Source organism: Tetrao urogallus, assembly GCF_951394365.1.
Source record: "Tetrao urogallus genome assembly, chromosome: 14".
NCBI lineage: Eukaryota > Metazoa > Chordata > Aves > Galliformes > Phasianidae > Tetrao > Tetrao urogallus.
In genome coordinates, this window is record NC_136827.1 from 6,990,351 (window position 1) to 7,012,917 (window position 22,567).

Here is a 22,567-nt window from a genome sequence, read left to right on the forward strand (position 1 = left end):
TACCATTCTCCTCCAAAGCAGCAGACACTGAAAGAGTGTCAGGCATCAGAGAGATCATACTGGCTGTAAGTACTGATGTCAGTTGCTTCATCATGGCTCTTGTTTTTAAAGAAGGGCTTCCATCTCTGTATAGAACACGTTATGAATCTTTTTTTGGACATTGGTGTTCAAACATATCCAGGATACCAGAATGCTAACTAGAAACAGGATATAGGACTTGGATTTTTTAAATCCAGATAGATAACCTAACAAAGGCATAATCAAGTAGTGTTTTGTTGCATCTTGCCTTCCATGTCAAGTCCTATCTTCCTCATTTGTACCTGAGTTATACATGCTGTGTTTAAATTATTTCTAAATTATATTCATTTTTTTCTTTGTAGTTAGGTTAACTATGTTTAGAAAAGTGGCTAATGTAAATTAAAATTTCTTATATAAAATTTGTAATATTTATTCAAAGTAATTCAATTTGCCACTTCATAGAAGAGTTCTGCATAATGTAAGTACATCATTGAATGCAGCTTAGCAATGTTTACATTGCAGTAATAATTCAAACTTTGAAGTTTTCAGCCTAGCTTGAAGCAAAGAGTTGCTACAAGTGTGTACAGGCTATATACCTGAAATACGTGGTGGAAAAATTCACGTGAATAAAATTTTACCTCTAATACTGCAATCATGCTGTTGTTGTAAGCATTAATACACAAAATTTCCCTCTGGAAAAGAAGGAAAATATGACAATGAATTATGCAACGCTTCAGATAAACTGTTCATATAGAAGATCTGCTCTGAAAGTAATGCCTCGTATGTTATTATGTTGGCCTGTGATGTCAGAGACAGATGCCGGTGGAGTGGTAGTAGAGTTTGAACGTTCCCACAAATAATCAGTTACTTTTTGTTGCTGTGCTACAGATAGCAGCAGAAGGGCAGTTTGACAAAGTGCTGTCTGCCATGGAAGTATGTATGAAGCAAAGGTGTGTCATTGAGTTCCTCTGTGTGGAAAAAATGGCACCTGTTGACATTCACTGACACTTGCTGAATGTTTATGGAGACCATACAGTGGATGTAAGCACAGTGAGGTGGTAGATAGTGCATTTTAGTGGCAACTGCAATGTGAAAATCAAGTTCTGGACAGCCACAAAATGATACCACAAAATGAAGTGTATCTCAACCAGCTCATTGACACCAATTGACAGATTGTAACCTGGCAACTGTGTACAGAGTTGAGTATCAGCTTCAACATGTTGGAAACAGTTGCAAATTGCCAGGACTTATTGAATGAATAGGAGCCCAAAGATGACAGTTTAGTGGGTCACATCATTAGTGGTGACAGAACATGGTATCACCACTGTGAGCTGGAGTCAACATGGCAGTCCATGGAGTGGCAATGTGTGAATTCCTCATCGAAGAAAAAGTTCAAAACACAGGCCTCAGCAGTTAAAGTGATGTGTGCTGTCTTTTGTGGTAGGAAAAGGTTGATTCATCTGTATTTCCAAGAACTCAGACAAACCATCATCTCTGACCACTGCATCATGATGCTGACTAAGCTGAAGACTCAAACTTTTAAAAGTCAGGCCAGAGAAGAAGACAGCCTTTCTCTTGCAGCACATTAATGCCTGGCCTCATACCAGTTTGAAGACCTTGGAGTGCATTCACTCACTGTATAGTCTGGATTTCGTGCCTTCTGACTTCCATCTGTTTGGGCTGATGAATGATGGACTGTGTAGGCAACATGCTCCTAGCAACAGTGCCATCATAGCAGCTGTGAAATAGTTGGTCACCTCCATTGATGCAGAGTTCTGCAAGCGTGGCATGCAGGCTCTTGTTCACCTCTGGTGAAAATGCGCAGCTAGTGCTGGTGACTGTGTTGAAAAAATAATGTGTTGTAGCTAGGAATTTGCTCTATCAAATGGTGGTGTCATGCTTTGTTTCCCTTGTAGTTGCCATGAAAATAAACGAGGCATTACTTTTAGAGCAGACTACATAGAGTTATTTTGTCAGTTGTCTTAAATGTCAGCTGACGTTTACTGCTGCATATTTAGGTAAATTTGTGTATTTTTATTGTGGACACATTGAGACAATATACCGCTTGTATTTTTAAAACAAAGGTGCTTTGCACGGTAGTCTTTGTTACGTAAGATATTTTAGGTCAGCATGCCTGAAAGTTGCACTGTGTTGCTATTATCCAGGGTCAAGTCACAACCAGCAGAAATCATCAGACTAATGACCTTTTTCTGTCAGAAAACTGGGTACTGAATAGAAAACATGGAACTTAAATATGATTTTTAAATTATTTTAAACAGAATATTAACAAGTTTGAATCACAGCATTAGTAGATTTGAATCAGAATTAAAGTAATCTCTAGAAGAATCAATGTGGGGTTTAGGGATTTGTGTATTTAGACAAACAGGTATCTTTGCTGTTCATTGCTCTCCTGACACAGTTTTTTATATCCAAATTAGCATAATTGCTAAAGCAGAGCAAGTGAAAGCTTAGCCTGCCCCTCAACTACACTTAACGTGGAAACTTTCTTCCCCTTCAATTTGCGTCAGCTCCTAATTGAGATTTTTCCCCGCATCTCTTTGATCAACAAAATCTGACCAAGTTTAGTCAGAATAACTAAATTGTTATCAGGTTTTTCGTTTTCAGTGGTGTCCACTGCATTATCATAGTTTAAGAACAACAAAATCATGCATCAGACAGTGTAAATCCACAGATATCTACAGATGAGCCTTTGCAGGCCAACTTTTGATAGCTTTTGGTACATTAGAAACTCTTCTCAGTTTTTGGACTAAGGTGTAAAGATGCACTAATATGGCTGTAAACCTGAGATAATAGATCTTCAGAGCAATGCTCATTAGATTAGATTTGGCTGATGCTGGCCAATGCTCTGTTTTAATGCAGGAATCCCTCCAGCCTTCTCAATTTACAGCGATATTTGTTCATTTTTAGCTGAAAGTATCAAGTAAATACACATCTGGTTAGGAATAACTATTACAAGGTACCTGAAAGGATCAGGCTTTATCACACAGAACTATATCTTATGCCCAAATCATTAGGGTGTTTCTGGTGTGTGTGAGTAAGAAGATAATACAGAAAAAGCTTGCCTTTTTTTTTTTTAAAAAAGAAGTATTTTGAAACACTGATGTGCACACTCAGTTATCGAACTGAACAGGATGTTAAAATGCCATGGCAACATGAAGGCCTGAAAAATTCAGTTCAGAATCTCACGTCCTCACTTCTGTATATCACTGGAGCTAGTGCTACCACTGTCCAGATTTCAGTGAAAGTATTCTTTCTCCTCCAAGGAGTTCTCCTTTTACTTAAAGTACATATAAAGCAGCATGAGGGCTGACTCTTGAGTCAGGCACAGAAGATATTCCTTACCTGGCTTATTGAAAGGCATGCAGTAAAATTGGGAATGGACCATAGAAGCTCAGACTTTTTCCTCGTTTTACATTCTAGCATTATCAATGAATAACTGCAGATGAAACAACTAGCAACATACAGGGTGCTCAGCCAGTCTCTTCTTATGTGGTTAAAACTGGGGGGGGGATGACAGCAGTGAAATTTGAGGCAGTCCCAGTTTTAGCCTGCAGTACTTTGCAGAAGCAGTCAGAAGGTGATACGTTTCCGTGATCTGTAGCGATATTCAACATGACATCTGAATAAAGGTCAAGTCGACTGCATGAGGGTTTCTTTCTGCAGCCAATCTCCTTTGAACGCCATGGTTAATTAGCATGAGAATGGCGCTTTTACATTCCATTTGTTTAAAGCAAGTTGTTTCCTTTGCCTTTATAGTACATCTAATCATCCAACAGCAATCCTGAATTAAATGCACTTTTGATTGGGAAAAAAATAATCAGTTTATCCATTAATGTAATAATAATTAATAATTCAGATCACAGGCAAATAAGAACTCTATAAAAAGGGCAAATGGTAAGATGAGATGATGTATAGTGAAGTAGAAGAAAGGTATATAGGTGCAGACTGGAATGGATGTCTGGCTGCTTAATCTGGAGAAAATGATTTTCCCAAAGCAGATCACTTCTGAGCAGTTTGACAAAGTTTAGTTGAATGGCCATAAGTCAGTCACTTTCATTGAGAAAAAGAAAAAAAACTAAGAAAATTAACTGCTTATGATGGGTGTACTAAATGTCATGTGCTAGGAGATGTTACGTAGTTGTGCTCATGAATTTTGATATCACTGAATTATGTTATGTAAGTGTGACAAGTGGTGAAAATCTTACTATATTGAAGATGGTAGGTGTTTGTCAGCTCCTTCTACCTTTGCTGTATTGATATTGACTGAAATGATCATCTGATTTCTTTCTACAAATCACAAGATTTCATTATGACTATTTTACGGGAAATAAATTTCAAACAATGTAGAAGTTGTATCAGAAATATTTATAAGCAGAATCATAGTATGCTGAACTGAAAGACATCTCAAATTCCTCTTCTGTAATTTCTGCCCATCTATATAGACTATTTGTAGCTGTTAATTATGAATCTTTACCTCTTCCTGTGATTGTTTAGGCTGTAAGATCACTTAGACTGAAACAATTTTTTCAACAATAGTAAAAATAAAAATTAAAAAAATACTGCATTAGAACATTCGGAGCACCTCCTAAAGATTTTTCACCCAGTATTTCAAAAATATTTTTTCCTCAAAACGCCTGTCTTTACTATACAGTAGGGTTTTGTTGTTGGTTTGTAGAAGAGTTTCGTTTTTAAGATGCAATCAGAATTAAGAAATTGATCTGAATGATGGTTTTGATGGTTTTCAAAAATGAAATCTGAACCTGAAGTTTCTCAAAGGGGTGATGGCAACTACTTTTAAATATCATCTATGTGAGCTTTACTCGTATGTGCAACATCCAGACGTTATGTAATGCATTCCTTCCACTAAAGATTGCATTGGCATGAATTACCTTGGCCAAAACTGGGATAGAGGAAGAAACTTTTCTACAGAATCATATTGCAGTCTTGGTTTATCTGTCTTGATTTTGCTAAGGCGCTTTACTGAAAAATAAATAGGTAAAAATAAGACCATAACCATAAGACCAAAGAAGCTTTTGCAGTATTTTACAAGATCTTAGCGTGAGCTTCAAGTTCAGGATAGGACAGCAGCAGGCTGTTTTTCCATCTCTCACTATCTTCCTCCTGCTTTTGCCTATTTGTCTTGCTGGATTTTGGTTCAGAATGTGTCAGTCGGTGCAGTAGTTTGCACAAGTTCTGTTTCACAATTTTGATTCAAATGCCAAGTCACAGATAATTCTTTCATTTTCTTTGAGCACCTATTATGGAGTATCTCAAGTATAGAATCTTGAATGGATGGATGCCAAAAGGAAGCATATGTTTTCAACTATTTCTCCAGAGTTCTACAGTACTTACAACTAATTTACTGATGTGTTACTAATGATAATGATCAAGAAATTACATATGTTTGGGAGTAACACTAGATGCTTAGAAACTTAGAATTGTAAGTCATTAGAGAATTATTTAAAGCTCTGCGTCCAGATTTTACATGTTTACTGAGTTTTTTTTTTTCCCCTAAATTCTAATTGGCCTTATTTCTTGCTTAAAGTTTTAGGCTTAAAGTTTGAGAACCAAAAGAAAATTCACAGTTGAATTTGCAGTATTTATCTGTTGTTTTTTTTTCTTTTATCTGAAACCTGTAAGTAAGGTGAAATTATGAGTCAATCTAATTTTACTGTCCTCTAACTGCATACTTTACAACCTGACTCATATCCTAGGAGCATAACATAAATTGAGTGAATGCTTGCTACTGTGGTTTCATAAACAGTCCTGGCAATAGTTTTACATCTTGCATAGACAATGGAAATGCAGTGTTTGTTACATTCTTAAGGGCATTGTTTCATATATTGATGTTTTGAATTATTAGGCATTTCTGCTGTATTAGTTCAGATAGCATTACCTTAGTGAATTTTCTACACAGTGCATTTTGTACTTGCACCAAATATTGTTGGATCTATTGAGACTAGTCAGGAATGGGATGCCAGTGGTTTTCAAAGAAAAGCTCTGATTCCAAGAGGTGGGAAACTATCCTGTGTATAATACAAGATTTTTATCTCTGCCAAATCAAATTATATATCTAGACCTGTAATATTTTCTTGTCTATTAGGCTTTCAGTGTTAAAGGGGTATTTATTTGTGTTTTCACTTCTTAAGAATATTGATTGACTGGATCTATAAATACTGAACCTTAATATTCAGTGCAAACTTTCATAATGGATTAGCTACTTTTGTTCTTCTTCACTAATTCAACTTATAATTTTCTACTGATTAATGGCAACATTACCTAGCAAAAGGATATTTCTATATAATTTACAATAGTTTTGATTCTGAAAGTTTTTCAAGTTGGAAATTTGCTGTCTGATGATGAGAATATGAGAAAGCAAATGAGTAAATGCTATATATTTTTTATTTATCAATGCACATTTAACTCCTACTGATAAACTGTTTGGCATATCCACACAATTTTATCATCCAGGTGCTGGTTTACTATATGTTAATGATCTTAGAAATGTGATTACACTTGGAGGATTCCTAATGTACTTATGTCTATCTGCATGTATAATTGCGAGTTGCGATTTCCTTGTATCTTATAGTTGCTGATATATTAGCATAAGAGGAATTCCTCAAGATAGCCATCATTTTGGAGTTTCTAGATAGCAAGAATAATATATAATGGTAACATTTCTACATTTTCCTCAGTATTCCCTTTGAGGCCATAAAAACGTTCATGGCCACTTCCAAGGTTCTGGAATCAACTTTTCCACTGGTTGACCCGAACCTATAAGTGAATATCATTTATATCATATTTTTTCATCCACCTTTAAGATTATTATTTTTTTACTTTTATTTTTTAAATAAAAATACATTCTCTTGCATGGTTGCTGAGCGTTGGTCATTTCTTCTCCACTTCTGTGTTCACCTTTTTTTTCTTTTTATCTCCATAGCCCTTGATTCTGCTTTTTCTTCATCTTTGCATCTTCCCATTCTTCTTTGCCCTTGGGAATTTGTCCTTTAAGTTTGAACTCTCCTGTTCACCATGAAGAGTCTAGTTCTATGGTTGAACAATCTTTCAGCACCAGGAGATCTTTCTAACCTTCTTCCACCTCCTTTTGAAATCACTTTTTACACTTACGTTTCCCCCAGAATAATTTTAACAATTATTTTCATATCATCATATCTTCCTTGGTCACAGTGACCAGTTGGAAAAAATACATTTACATTGTAAAGTTATGTTACCTTGAGTAGCAGGGCAAGGCAGTAATAGCACCTCTGAAGCCAGAATGTACTTTTAATAATTGTTGGCTTAGAGGTCCCTGTATCTTTTAACAAGTTGTCCTATTAATACCCTAGAGTGCTTTAATTTTAAATGAAAGATAATAGCTGCCTTATCTCTAAGGAAACTGGTCTTGATTTTATTAACTTACAGGACAGAAGAATAATTGGCACATATCATTGTCCAGAAATGTATTCAACAAAGGTATCTTTCATTGTTTTCTAATGTTTTATCCTCAGAGACTTAAGATTCAGATCCTTACCACTTAATGGTCATTAAAGATCCCATGGCACTTTTTTTTATAGAGTGGTCATCTCAACACCAAGCATGTGGCCAAATATCAATTTTTGTAACTATTCTGTTTACCTAACATTCCCCACCACCACTCACCCACCCCATAGTTTCAATTGGCTATGGCATTCTCCATTTCCTCAACTAAAATATAGTGTATGATTCTGCATTGTCAGACCCAACCTTTTACCTCACAGGTGATTGCGCTTCACTGAGAAGTGAAGTGGTTCTTCTTTCTAATGCTTGTAAAGCGCTTTGGGATCCTTTAGAATGGGCGGTGCTGTTAGTCACAAAAGCATGTTTTATTTAGAGTTGGGCGAACCTGCTTGGTGCAAGCAACACTCCCAGCTCTCTAATCTGACAAGGAACCTGTTGTCAGAGGTTGAAAATTTAGGTTAATTTTTCTTGTTATTGGTGTTGTTTTATTTTCACACTCACTTGTACTTCTGGATTGGAGCTGGGAGTTCTGATTGGGAATTCAAAATACCATGAAAAATGCAGTTCTTGTAGCTCTCAATCTACTGTTTCAGGTTCAGAAAGGTCAGATTAGGGCTAGAGAAGCACCTGAAGTTTGTGGTGTTTACACGGCTGTTCTAACACTCGATGGTTCGCCCATCCCTAATTTTTGCTGTATTTTGAATTATTTCTTATGAAAAATTCTTGAAACATTGAGCAATGCTTTGTTCCAACTCTTATATTAATGTGATATGTGCAGAAGACACTTTGCCCTAGAAGATAGTCTTAGAATATTGCTGAATCTTCTTTCTGCCCGGCATCACTAGTGTTACTAACTGCTGCCAAAATTACTAGATAGCTGCAGCAATTTTCTCTGTTAGAAACATATATTCAGTACATTTTTTACTTCACTGATTTTAAATGTAAAATCCAATGTCAAATGATTCAAACCAAAAAGTCAGCTGAAAGAATGATACAACCAGTATACTAAAATATGTCTATATCAAACTCTGTCAGACTAAACTTTTCTTGTGTTACACAGAAAGAGCATGAGTGTGTAAAGAGCACTCAAATTTCTGATATTATGGATCGAAAGAATGAAATGTTTAGAATAGATTCAGCCCAAGAGCATTTAAGATGTGAGCAAATATGTCGATGCCAAAGTTTTTCCAAACACAGTATCTTACAGTGCACAACACTGAGATGTATGTAACCCAATCTCTAGGCTTTCAGTTAAAATCACTGCACTAGATGTTATGTCAAATTTCCCCTTGTGTTAATTGGGACTAATTTCTCTTCTCTTGTTAAAAAAAAAATGTGAAACCATATGGACAGTGTAGTTTCTAAATGGCTTTGCATTCCTCTTGTAAGATAATTTAACTGCTTTCTTTTGAACATTATTAAGTTCAGGATACTGGAAGTCCTTTATGTTTTTTTTGAGATCTTATGACAAAAATGACAGCCAATTTTGATTTACCCCAGAAATCTCTTCAGAATTTTCTAAATAACTGCACTCAGTACAAAAATAAATAAATGATACTCACAAGCTCTCTTGAGAAGTTTTTGATATCTATTTGATTTGATGACTTTTCCATTTGCTAACTTTTATTTGTACTGCAGTAACATAGCACATTTTTTTTAACTTAATCCTGTTTCATGCAGATGAAAATTGATTTGATGTCCTTTCTGGCTAGAATGCAATATTTCCCCACCATGTTTAAAGTCGTGTTGGGAAGTTCTTAAAGGAGTTTGTCTTGAGTTTCAGGCCAACTTTTCAATTTTTATAGAGTTTCTCAAAAACAGTTTATTTCCCTAGCAAGCTTCAGATTTTGAAGATTTTTATATAGTTTTAATTGGAAGCAAACAAAAATAGGTGATGTTGGCTGTCTCACAGTGAATCACTACATTTAATCTAAAACTAAAATTGAAAGAAATTTAGAGGTGTGCAAACTCGCAGATTGAGAAAAAAGTGGGGGGGGGAGAGGTGGAAATCTGGCATCTCAATGATGGCAATTCAGAATGCATCACTTGAGCAGATGTAATCACTCAAATGGCAGTGTTTCAGTAGGTCCAGTGTACTTTTGTGAATTACTGTATTTCCAATCCATAATGGTGTGCAATAGATCCTCTTAAGAAGTTAATATTTTCAACTCATCATGCCGTGTGAAATGTTACAGAAGAGATTAATGCCATGTTGTTGGATAGAAATCCACAAAAGTCACCATTTGTGCACTTTTAGTAATAATTGTATATATTGAATACACAATAAACGGTTAATGTAGATCAATTATTCTTAAAGGAGCTCTGGGACAGTTCCATTTCTTATTAGATGCTGAATGTATCTGCACTGCCATAATTCAAGTCTTTGTAGTTATTTAGACGCTAATTGCCCATTATTGCTTTTCAAAACATTGTTATGCTCTATGATTCTATTCTTACACAATTCAAAATACATACATAGAAGAGAAGCTGAGGTGAATTAGAATTTCCAAGATAACTAAATGGATTAATTTGAAGTTCTCCAATCATACTTTAAATCTAATTCCAGACTGCCTAGGAAGGAATAGAATTTAGTTCATCTTCGAAGTCTTCTTAACTTTCTAAGTTTTACTTACAAATCTGCATTATTTTCTTCTCTCTGAAATGCATTAAAAACATATATAGTAATCAAAGCTACCCATTGAAACAGCTGTTTGAAGTACATTTGATGTGATTACAGTCTGAACATTATATATTTTTCCTTGCTCGAAATTGTAGGCTTCTGCTATTCCAGTGTTTTGCACACTGCACTTCTGTAGCACATTAGCACTGGGGAATAGGGATTCTACATAGGTTAGATTATACTATCAGCATCTTTCCCAAGCAACTAACAGTCCTGTTTGGAATATGGGGACTGGCTATTCTCCCATGAATTGCTCAGGAATTTTTTATATTGAGGCAGAAGACTTTGTGAATACATAAAGCTTTTGTCAGAACCTTTCATTTGAGAGAAACAGAGCAAACCGAAGTAAAAAGCAGACTCTTTTCCATTTGATTTTCTTCCGAAATCCCTGAAAAGCACAGTAATAGCTCCAGATATCATAACCAATAGCAGAATTCCACGTTCAGGAGCTGATAATATACACCATTTCCAAGTATTGTTTCTACTCACTAAACATAGTATCTAGGGAGACACCATCTATTCGATTATATATTTTCAGCCTAATTGCTCTTTGAGTTTATAGATAAACAATAATGATTAGTCACAGCTTTGCTTAAAGCCTTTCAGACAGGCTGGCATCCAAAGAATCAGTAGTTTTGGATCTGGCCCTTGTCAGCATGGCTTCAGTTTGCAACTGAATGGGCTTCCTTTCTTACTTTGTTAAATCTGCCTTCTTGTTTCTTACAGATGGACCCGCATGAAAATATTTTGTTGAGCACTCTTGAAATTAAAAATGAGATGGCTGCCTCTGAGGCTGTGATGGGGCTTGGGGACCCTAGGAGCACGATGCTGGCCTATGACACTTCAAGCATCCAGTACCGGAAAGCTGGCTTACCCAGACACAGCTTTGGTCGCAATGCCCTGGAGAGGCATGTGGCACAGAAGAAGAGTAGGCTACGGAGACGTGCATCTCAACTGAAAATTACTATCCCTGACTTGACTGATGTAAATGCCATAGATAGATGGTCGCGCATATTCTTCCCTGTTGTTTTTTCCTTCTTCAATATTGTCTATTGGCTTTACTATGTGAACTAAGAAACAAAGCCACACAGGAAGCAAGAACTGGATTTCTCTTCAAATCAGTTGTACAGCCAAAAGTGGGACTTAGAAAAATTCTATTCAGGACAAAAAGTTATTTTAAAACACCTTAGTTGCTGGCCCACTCTATGGTATGTTTCTGTAACATTTTGGTTGTTTCTGCTAAATCATAAATATATAAATTTGCAGTATGGACATATCCCCTTTATGAAAATATAAGTGTATTTCAAATGTGAAGGCAAATTAGATTCTGACAATCATCTCTGTCTCACTGTCTCTCACATCTTTTTCTTAAATGCTCATGTGAGTGTAGTGACACAAATCAGAGAGGCATTTGAAAAAAAAAAGTTTTGTTTCAACTGCAGTATAAACCACCCATTCCCTGAAACTGCGTATCCAAGACATGCATGTACACATATTAGAGTGTACTAAGGTATTATCGTGCTTATGAAACACACTTTACCTTTCAAAGGTGTAAACTTGAAAACAAATAGTGCCTATCATCTTTCCAAGATGATGATGGTCAGAGGTTTCCCAACCGCATTCAGGTATTTCCTGTTATTTATTGAAAGAGCTAAACCTTTGACTGATAATATTTGGGTTGGGTGTTTGCACAGGTACTAAAGCAAAAAGCACTAGTTTTGTTTGGGTTTTTAAGAGATAGCATATGCTCACAGTCCCTATGACTGTAGCTGTGATCAGGAGAGGAATGTAGCAATGGTGTAAGACAAGTTAAACAATCATGTCCTGAATGGGTAGATGTAACTGTTTTTTTGTGTGGGGAAGGGAATTGTTTGTCCAATGTGCCAAAAGTTGGTTGGCCAATTAGTAGTTCTCTTGGTGGTTGAAGGAAACCAATGGTGCTCTGCCATTCTACTGAAAGGTAGAGAACAGTTGAAAACAAAGCACCAGGGAAAGTGAAGGCTACATATTTGTAAAAGTATATATACATATATATATATAAAAGCATACTGTGCAAATGAATGTTGTCAGTCGTAGTACATACCTTAGTCTGAAATATTCATGTAGATTCGTGTGATTTTTTTACAATTTGTTATCTTTCTAGTATTATGCTTACCACTGTCATTATGCTTTACACCAAACATCCAGATTGATTGAAGGTATCGTACCTCTTTTTAAAGCAAAGAACTGAGCATTCGTATTTCAATACTGATGAGTTTTCTCTCAGTCTGGATTAAGCAATACCATTTCAATTTTTGTTTTGTTTTGCTTAGTGGACTATTTTAAAGGGAATAAATTGGTAGTTTACACTATAGCATTGTAGAATGGTTTTGGTTGGAAAAGACATTGAAGACCATCTACTTCTAACTGCCTGCTTTGGCAGGGTTGTGACCCATGAAATCAGATTGCCCAGGGACTCATCTAACCCAGTCCTGAACACCTCCAGGGATAGAGCACCCACAGCTTCTCTGGGCAGCTCATTCCAGTGCCTCGCCACAGTCATGGAAGTCTCTCCTAGGGTGTTTTCCATTGGAAAAAGTACAAAAATTCAATTTTACTTTTGGAAAATACATATATATATAATATATATATATATAATATATATATATATATATATATATATTTCATTCCATAGAGCTTTAATTTTTTAGGCAAAGTAGATTTTCCCATTTAGACCACTGTGCAAAAGTTTTCTGTAATGAAAAACTAAAACTTTTCAGGAACTGCATAGAAAGTATAAATTTCTGATGGCTTCTATAAAATTAAATTCCCAATCTTGTTTAAAAGAAAATATTTAATGAAGCAAAAGCCACATGCTACTGTATCTATGCTACCTCTCACATGTACAAATTTCTGAAATGAACTCAAATTTCAGTACCTTCCAGATATCATAGGAAGTGTTTTCATATGTAGATACTTTTTCCCCTTATAACTTTGGCAGTGCTTTAAAATAGCGTATAAGGATATTTTTGATAAAATATTTTATTTGAAAATTTAGTTCATGCTTTAAAAGAGTAATTTTCCAACAAGTTACTATGCTTTCCTGCCCCCTTTAACAGATAGGAAAAAAAGAGTTGTGGGAAACATAGGAGACTTTCTGACTTTGTTTTGAGCATAAGACATGTATTCATTTTCCAAATGAGAGATTACTGTTTTGAGGCTGCATTTCATGCACAGTGCAATAAGCTTTGCAGATGAGTATGGAATTTCAAGTATGAATCATGCTGCAATTTTTCCCAATTTGTAGAAAACTTCAAAAGTGCCACATTTAAATGCAGAATTTCTCTTCAAAGTCTGTTCATTAATAATGATACCCGTTATCATAAATAAAAGCCGTCTTATAGTATTCTACTATAAAAGTTTTTCTTTCATTTCACAAATTGCTATCTATTCTTTGTGTAGGGTTGGGTTTGTTTTGCTCTTATATTTGTTTGTTTCACAGAATCATAGTGTGAACACAGGTTGCTCACAGCTTGTTTGTGGTTGATACACCTCAAATATGAAAATTTACAAAAAATATGTTGTTTGTCAGCATTTACTGCATGAAGTAATTGTGAAAACCACAGAGGCTGAAACTTTGAACTGCACATTAGTTTATCTGAAGTTATAGTATAAGCCATAATATTCTCTGATGTCACTGTTCAGAGTGTGAAAGAAAATGTTTGGTTTTTGCTCAGGTGTCACTAGAAAAGACGTATTACCTGGGAGGAAGGAGATCTTTTGCTTTTACAAAGTACTTCTGGCTACTAATGTGGTACATTTAATAAGTGAAAGGGAAGGTTTCTTCCAGAAATTGAGTGGTTATCATTTTGTACTTAAGGCTCAACACTGTGATACAAAAAGATGCGGGTAAGAAAGACTGGCGAGGCACTGTCAAGGGAAGAGTAGAACTCAAGAGCCCATGGTGAGCACTTGCTCTTACTGAGATACTTGAGTGAAAGTGAGAAATTATGCCAATATTCATGAGGCATGGGTACTAATGTGTGCGCTACCCTGCAGGTAAACTAGAATAAATTTGCTTTTACTTTAGAACTGACAGAAAATATTCTAGATCCTACTAATTCTGTTGATTATTGATAGTTTCAATAAGCAAAATATAAAATTTCATTTTAGGTGAATCTTGTAATGCAATTATAGTCATTTTCAATAATAGTCATTCAAAAATAGTCATTTTATTGTTCTAGACATGATAGCCAGCAATTAAGGTGTTTTTCATCTTATCGAAATGCATTGGCAAATTATGACTATAACATGGCACAGTTTTAATGAAATCTTTGAGATCAATCTGTAAATATCTACTGTATATGACTGCTAGTAAGTATGATACACATTTTCAGAACTGAAAATCCATGCAACATATTTCCATGTTTGCATAAGGAATGTTATGTTTCTATCCTATTGCAATTTAATGACTGGGAAGAAAGACTCAAGCAATGCCATTGTGAACATTTCTTTTCTTGCTCCTGAGGAGGAAAGCAGATAATAGTATGTCACAGAGTTCTTCAGAGTTTTTACATTCTAATACAAAGGATATCAAATCTGTAAGGTACAAAAGCACAATGCATAGAGAAAATGAGTGGTGGTCTTGCACCTGGGGAGCAAATCCTTATTTCAGACAAAATAGGCATTACAATTAAGGTTTGATTATTTTTCATTGTAATTATTAGTCTGTGTTACAATTCTATAATTAACACAGAACTTAAGTGAACAAATGTTAAACATTATCCAACTGTATGTGCATATGGACATGTGTCTGTATGGACATATGTGTGTATATATACACATGGTGAGTATATATATATACACAAACATTCATATGTTGGTGTGTTAAAGGAATAAGCTAATAATACTTTTGTTTCTATCATCAACCAGTGTATGATTATATTTTTGAGAAAAAAAGATTAATGTATTTAAAAAAAACTTACAATACAGGGTAACTGGGCATTTCTATATCAGCAGATCAATGCATATAATTCGTATGGAACATTGCACCATTTGACATGATGGTAGTACTGTACCTCCTAGCATCAGAAGTTAGACTAGTCCTCACATTGCTTGCCTATTTCTTCTCTCTCTTTTTATAACAGCATTGTCCACTAGTAAGTTTTCAAAAACAACAATTCTAAAGGAACCAAGGCAAAAAGGCAAAATTATTAACTATTTCTAGAAAATCTAGAGTGGGATGGCCAGGGTACAATACTATATCGTTAGTGATCATTACATTTTGCTATGTGTACATAGAACATACAATGTGAGCAATCATAACTTAAGCTGAGCGTGTGTAAATATTATCAGATTTCTTAAACATTTTTAACTCCTAATTTGTACTTTATGGTAAGGCAAAAAGCTAATTCTATGGTTTAGATTATTGTGTCCTAAAATTATGTAAATAATGAAATAAGCTGTAAATGAGCAGTCAATAGATACAGTAATTGTTTAGTGACTTTTTTTTACTAAGTACAATAATTGCAGTGCTCTAGCAGAGTAATTTAAACACCCTTTTGCATAAACAGATTTGGATACCAGATATAAAAAAAATTAGAAAGTACTGAGGTGCAAAATAACCATTTCAGCTGTATTACTGCTAGCACAGTCGGTTCTCTTGTATGGTTAAACCATTCAAGCAGCGGAAGATTATAGTTTGGCACTCAGTACTCAGCATAAACAAATAAGGCCTGATTTTCACATACAGTAAGGTACCTTTATGTTGCTCCTGCAAGTGGCGATGTGAAGGAATCCAGGGTAGGTGAGAATTCAGCTGCTGGTGATCTCATTACAGAAAGTCTGCATATTGCATCTCTTTCTGCAATCTGTATCCCTTATGGTATCTAATAGTAGATTTACAGTTTTTCTTTAGAAAAAAAATATATATTTGACTGTCATTAGATAGCATAGTCCCCCAAAGCCAAAGAATCTTCACTCCAGAAATTGTTTAAAGGAAATCTAGAAAGTCACTGCTTAACACCAAAGGTAAAGCTTAATAAAATGCACTAGGAATTTTGTCTAAATTTTTAAGAAGCAAGTGGAATGTTGATCAAAAATACTGCCCTGTTCTACTTTGTAAAAATGATAATAATTTAAATATCCATTAATATTAAATTGAAATAGATCACCTCTACAAAAAATATGCAACGCGGACATTTCGTAAGTATAAAATTATTTTCTTTGTAAGTGCTTTGACAAAAAAAAAAGAAAAGATGAAAAGTTTCACCTATACTTTCATACTAAGGGTTGTATTTTTTTATTGTTTTTTCAGACATAAGGTCATCTATTCCAATTTGATAATGTTTTGTATGTTTTCACTGTTAACAGTCATTTGACAATTATTCACCAGGCTGTATTGTTCATGGTGTGTCCTGTTACTTTCAGTTGAAGACAGAAAGAACATCTGAAACATGATTAATTCTAACAAGCTGACTATGATTTGACTTCTATCACGTTTTTATTTGCATGGGTGTTTAAATGGTTCTGTTAGTACTGTCTTTGCACAGTTCTGATTTATCTTTTTTACTTAGTACTATTTACTTCATAATGTAGTAATCATCAGCCTTACTAATGACCTTGTAGCCTTTCTTATATGCACATAATGCACATTTTCCAGTGGCTAGAAAATGCAAAATACTAGTGGATATCATCGCATCAGATCTTCATGTCTTTCTCAAAAGGACTGCTAACCTCTGGGATACACGAGGTAGTAAAATGATGATTGTAAATGAGTAGCACATAAGAGATATTTTCTTGAATTTAAAATTATTGCAGCCAGTTTCAGCATGTAAATATATAATAATGTTGGCTAGTGTGTAATTCTTGAACTAAAAAAAATATAAATAAAGAAAACCTAAAAGATGTATATGTAGTTGTGTTATGTTGAGCAGGTTCTCTTCTCAAAGCAGGAGATCACTAAAGTGTCGCAGCTCCCATCTGAAGTGAGTGCGTATGAAATTTTGGGTTGGAAAGGGACTCGAGGAATCTGGGTATAAAGGCATCAAAAATACAGGTTTAATATGTGAAGGGGATCCCATAACACAGTGTAGATTTGCCTAAGTAGTGATTGGGAAGCTGGTCATCTCAGGAACATCAGCAGGGTACAGTGAGATGCTGACCACTAGTCAGCATGAAAATGCTGAGGAGAGGAACACTGAAAATCTTTCCTAAGAAGTTTGGTAACTCCTTCAAGTCAAGTCTTCCAAATCTATTGCTGATTACTTCTGGTTACAGAAATATGGCAGTGTCTGATTTTGGTGGGATGGTATTTCCTTATAGGGAAAAAGGTCTAACAAGTCTTATGTTTGTCTATGTGGTATTAATATAAGGAAAACTCAAGCTCTGTTCCTTCCTCTTTTTTCTTAACATACCTATTAATATTAACATACCTATCAACATTAACATACCTATCAGGAGAAGGTCTGGGTGACCAAATTATTGATTCTTTCAAAACAGTGAAAACAGCATGTTTTCCTGTTGGAGTTGTTCTATTGCATAAAAAAAAAGTCTCAAGATTAACAAATCAGGAACAGAGTGCTGTCAGGCATGCCCATGAGTGGCAGTCATAAAGCTGTTCTACATCTTCTGCTTGTTTTTTACAAAATTTTATTAGCATTAGTGGGGACCAGAACTTGGGTCTGCTCTTGTGCTTGCAAAATACAATGTCCACCGATGCTGCTGTTTTGTTGCTGCTTCTGGCAGGTCTTGATCATTAAATAGAATTCAAAATTAATGTGCCTATTTCTCTGAGGGGATAGTTCGTGCCTTTTAGTTTTTCTCATAATATGTCAGCCTGGCCAGAAGCTCTAATAAAAGGGATTTCATATTTGTGTTTCCAAACCCTAAATATTGCTACATGGGGAGATGTCAAGGTATTATTGATAGCCTTATGTCCACACACCCGCAGGTCCGGCCACAACTTGATTCTCCTTCATCTGGCCCAACCAAGGGAGGCAGATGGAGAACCAGAAAAGAGAAGAAAAGGCTGCCTGCCAAAGGCTAAAACTGCCAAATCCTTACCTTTGTCTGGAAACACAGGCAGTAGTAGGTAATTCCATGTGAAGTTATCCACCTGGCTACTCTGTGTTCCCAGTCTCACAACAGCACTGCTTTAATGGCTGATGTGTTCTGTCACACTTTTTTGTGGACAAAGAACACCTTTTCTGCAGAGAAGGACCAGAAAAGAAGATGGAAAGACCTGGGAGTCCTGCACCTGGTACCGAGGTGAGGAGCTGCTTGTGGCAGGATGCTGGTTCTGTATTAGGAAACACAGAAGAGAAGTAAAATCTTCCGAATTTATAGAAAACTCTAGCATTATTTCATCTCTTCACTCCTGAAAATAGATTTGCCTCTTGAATGGTAGATCTGAGCTCTGAGGAAAAACTAAAATGTTAGCACTATTGCTTTGCTACAAGTGCATGATGTACAGTTGCCTATTATTTTCTGAGATTATTATATGCTGAAGGAAATGTATTTTGATTTTAACACTGTTTCATGATTTTTGTCTCTAAAAATACTTATATTCATTCACAAGTATTTCCAAACTCAAATAGAGCAACCCTTTTCCTTATTGTATCTATAAATACATTTGATACTATCTCATCCTAGCAAGTGTTGTAACCAATTCACTAGCACAAAAAATAAGTCTTAAGCTGCAGAGTATTTAAATAATCTATTCCATTTTTCTTCCTTTTTTTGAGCATTATGCTTATTTCATGCCTTGAGAATCATAATCTCTTTTAATGAAATATTAGTGCTGACTTCTTATTGGTAAATTGTACTGTTGAATATTTACCAATAATCTGAGACTAAAAAGTGCTATCAGAAATTATCTAACAAATCTCAGTTTTCAACCTAAAAAAGGAAGATCAGTATTTAAAGGTAGAAATGCACCTACTGTGAACAGCTGTGAAAGAATCAAGTAATGAAAACTGGCTTCTAACACATTGAAACTGTCACATATAAAATTAATGTAACATTAATAACTAAATAGCAAGTACATTCACTAATGCAAATTCTTTGGTTATCAAAATTAATGATCAGCATGACAGTATTAATTTGTAATCTTTGTTATACCTGAAGGATACTTACACTAAGATATCACAATGTTAATATGAGTACAGGCAATCAAAAATTCAAAAAGGATATGCAGAAATAGGGTTAGGTATTCCAGTGATGTAAATTGCTAATATATATAGTAATGCACTTGACAGACTTCTACCAGGACAAAATTGTTTTTAGGTTTTGTTTGGCGTTGTTTGTTTGGTTTTGTTTGGTGGGTTTGTTTCCTTTTTACTGTCAGGGCAAAACTTCTGAATTCTTGGAAGAAAGGTATTTTTTCCTTTTTTCTGATGGGTTGTCAGAGCTGATTTACTGCATTCATTTTGGCACTTTAATGGCTAACAGAATGCTTCCAGCTGTGACCATTTTTAAACTTCCCCTTTTTTTAGGAAGAATATAGCTACAGAAACAAAATCTTGAAGTTTTGGGTGTCGGCTTGACTCAGGTTTCCTTTCAAATGCTTTCAAAACTAAATCATGTAAATAGTACACATCAGTTTTGGTGCTAGTTATTTCTCAAATGGTCCGTGACGTATTTACAATATATATATTGAGGTACATTGCCACACATAAGTGCAATTCTAAGCTTGGCTGATATGTCTCAAGACTGATGCTTTTTAAGCTTTACTATCTCCTCATTAAGGTGTTTCCAAAAAATTTGTCTGAAGAATGTGATTGAACAACTCTGCCTTCAGTCTTAAAGATTTTATTGAAATTTTACAGCATTGAAGCTTGTTGAGATGGCATGAAGAGAAATCACAGGCAGGCACAGGAGTACAGTGTCACACAGGTTACAGGGAACAAAGTCCTTTTGTGTGCTGTTCAACAGTAGCAAAAAGGGCAAGGCATTCAGCCATAAGCCCACAGCTCAAAGGTGTAGGTAGTAGTAGAGGGATCATTGTTGCTCTAATGTGGATGATATTTCCCCTTTCATGACATGTGAAGAAATTGTTCCTTGAGGTGAGAGGACATTTTCAGGAGAAGGAATGTGGATAACATATATGCCAAAACCTCCATGCCAGGGCAGCAAGATCCGTCTGTGGTATTTGCAGACATGTAATTGTTTCTGCTGTTTGTCTGTATTTTACATTATAAAAGAGGTTCAAGACATTTATATAAAGTAGAAGAATGTGCCAAACATACAGCAGAAAAATATGCTATAAAAAATACAAAAAAGAGAAAAGCACACAAACCACAACATGGGGCAATCCTCCCAAGCAACAGCAGAATCTAATACCAGCATTGCCTAATTTCTTTTTTCCCACTCAAAACAAATGCTTTCAAATTAGAAGGGTTTAAGACTGTAGGAAGGACAGACTATTCACACCCCACCTCCTTATTTTAATATTAACTTTTTTTACACAACTTTGGAAACCTAGCATGCTGACCTTGGTTAATTCCTGTGAATCATACAAGCCTTAATTGGTTGTGGAAAGGTCTTCAGATCTCTCCAGAAAAGGTTAAGCATTATTTATTTGCCTTCATTACTATCCAAAGCTATGTGATTTCTGAACAGGTTTGACATTCAAACAAGTGAAGGATAAGTGAAAGAGGAAAAAAGCCTTTATAAGCATTCTAAACAAAAATTTACAAAAGGAAGAAATGTAAAGCAGTAATGGCAAAAGCTTTATTATGTAACAACCCTGCACCATTCTTCTTTAGCACAGAAGAGTTGCAGAATGCCTCTTGCTAGTTCCTGTGTTTATGAGATCCAATCTGAAAGAGAGTAAGAGTTGTGCCAGTAGTTTTCTAGCTTTATAGCACATGCTGACCACATCTTTGTCATTAATTTCTAAAATAATAGATGACTTTTGATTTTGTTTCATTAACAAGATGTCATTCATATATGAGATATGCTGAAAGTACAGCTCTGAGACCTACCAAAGTGTGAGAAGTAGGTTCCTGCACGGTGATCTCCCTGCAGTCTTGGCCTCTTCAACCCCTCTGCTTGCTGCAAAGGTAGGACACATAAATATGCATGTTGGTGAAATGCATTCAATTATTTTGCAGTATGTTTGTTGCACCCAGGTCAATTTGATTTGAGGAATTAAATTAAGATTCCCATAGGTTTTTAATATTGTGAATTTAGAAGGATATTTACGTATTTCTAAACACATTTTTCAACTAGACAAAAAGCCTGCTGGCAGATGGGAGTTAGCCCGAGGTTTGCATCCCACATGGTGACATTCCTTTTTTTCTCTCCTTGAAGAGAAAAATGCCCCTCTGCTGTCCTCCAAATGTTTGGTGTTATGTGAGAGAGCGAAGGCAGCAAAGAGCCTGTAGAGAAACCTTGAGCACGTGGTAGTGCTTAGGTCACTAGTATGTACTAATAGCTTCTACAAGATCTACCTCACAACTGCTGTTAAATTAAATATTAATTATACTTATCACTCCTCATACTGTCATGTGATCTGTTAGGCAAACAGACACCCACCACACACCTGCAAGGACTGTGTGAAACAATGAAGTTACAGATATGTCAGAAATAAAGGCAGTATTTGTAAATAGCCAGCACCTAATTACTTTGCTGCAGATAGGCAGTGCCTGTGGTCTCACAAGTATTGCTGAATTTTGTTACTGTACCAATTAAAATTGAGCACTGCCAGCATTAAAAACTGAAACGTTTTCTATGTGCTTAGAGGAAAGGGATGCTGTTAATCGACTGAAGAAGCGTACTGTGATCCTTTGTATTTGTTTCCGTCTCAGTTATTTATTCTCTGAAACACAAAGAAAAAGAGCTTCAATTCTGGAACATTTTAAACAACCAGCCAAACCTCTCCATTTCTTCTAGCTGACCTCAGATAAGAGGTCTCAGATAGATCTTCAACAAGACATTCCTTTAAGACAAATGATCCAATGCATCTTATTTCCTTGGAACCAGATCCCTTTTTGACTGCTATAGTTCATTATGGTTAGTCCATTATGAATTACATGATATCTCCGGAGACCCATTCTGAACTTCAAATATCACAAGACTGCTATCACGCATAATGCTGAAGACAGCTGCTAAATTTGTATCCACTACAAATGTGCTTTTCATTGCAAAATGACCCTCTTTAAGTATTATCTGTTATTTTCTGTTTGCCCAGTTTTATCTTTCTCAGAAAGTGTTCACGGAAAATTTGTTTTTTTGGGTTTGGTGTACAGTGTGATGATTATTATTTTATAAAACTTGAACATTCCCTCAAATTCCCCCAGATACAAAGCATGTAAAGGGCAATTTTGACTGCCAGCCCATGTAAATTCCCTCAGACCATATAAAAAGACA

At 35.5% G+C, this 22,567-nt stretch overlaps 1 protein-coding gene across 3 annotated transcripts in view; it reads left to right on the top strand.

Annotated features, from left to right (window-relative positions):
* Window positions 1-11,290, top strand: part of GABRB2 (gamma-aminobutyric acid type A receptor subunit beta2) — a gene marked incomplete at its 3' end in the record, with an annotated part of 131,316 nt that extends 120,026 nt beyond the window's left edge. Inside the window, exons 7-8 of one of the 3 annotated variants that reach the window (XM_079542593.1) lie at window positions 7,462-7,512; window positions 10,943-11,290. In XM_079542593.1, coding sequence (XP_079398719.1) covers window positions 7,462-7,512; window positions 10,943-11,290 — 399 coding nt within the window. Of the gene's footprint in view, window positions 1-7,461; window positions 7,513-10,849 lie in introns of all 3 variants that reach the window. The other 2 variants (XM_079542594.1, XM_079542595.1) reach the window with 2 other exon arrangements.
* Window positions 11,291-22,567: the final 11,277 nt, after the last annotated feature.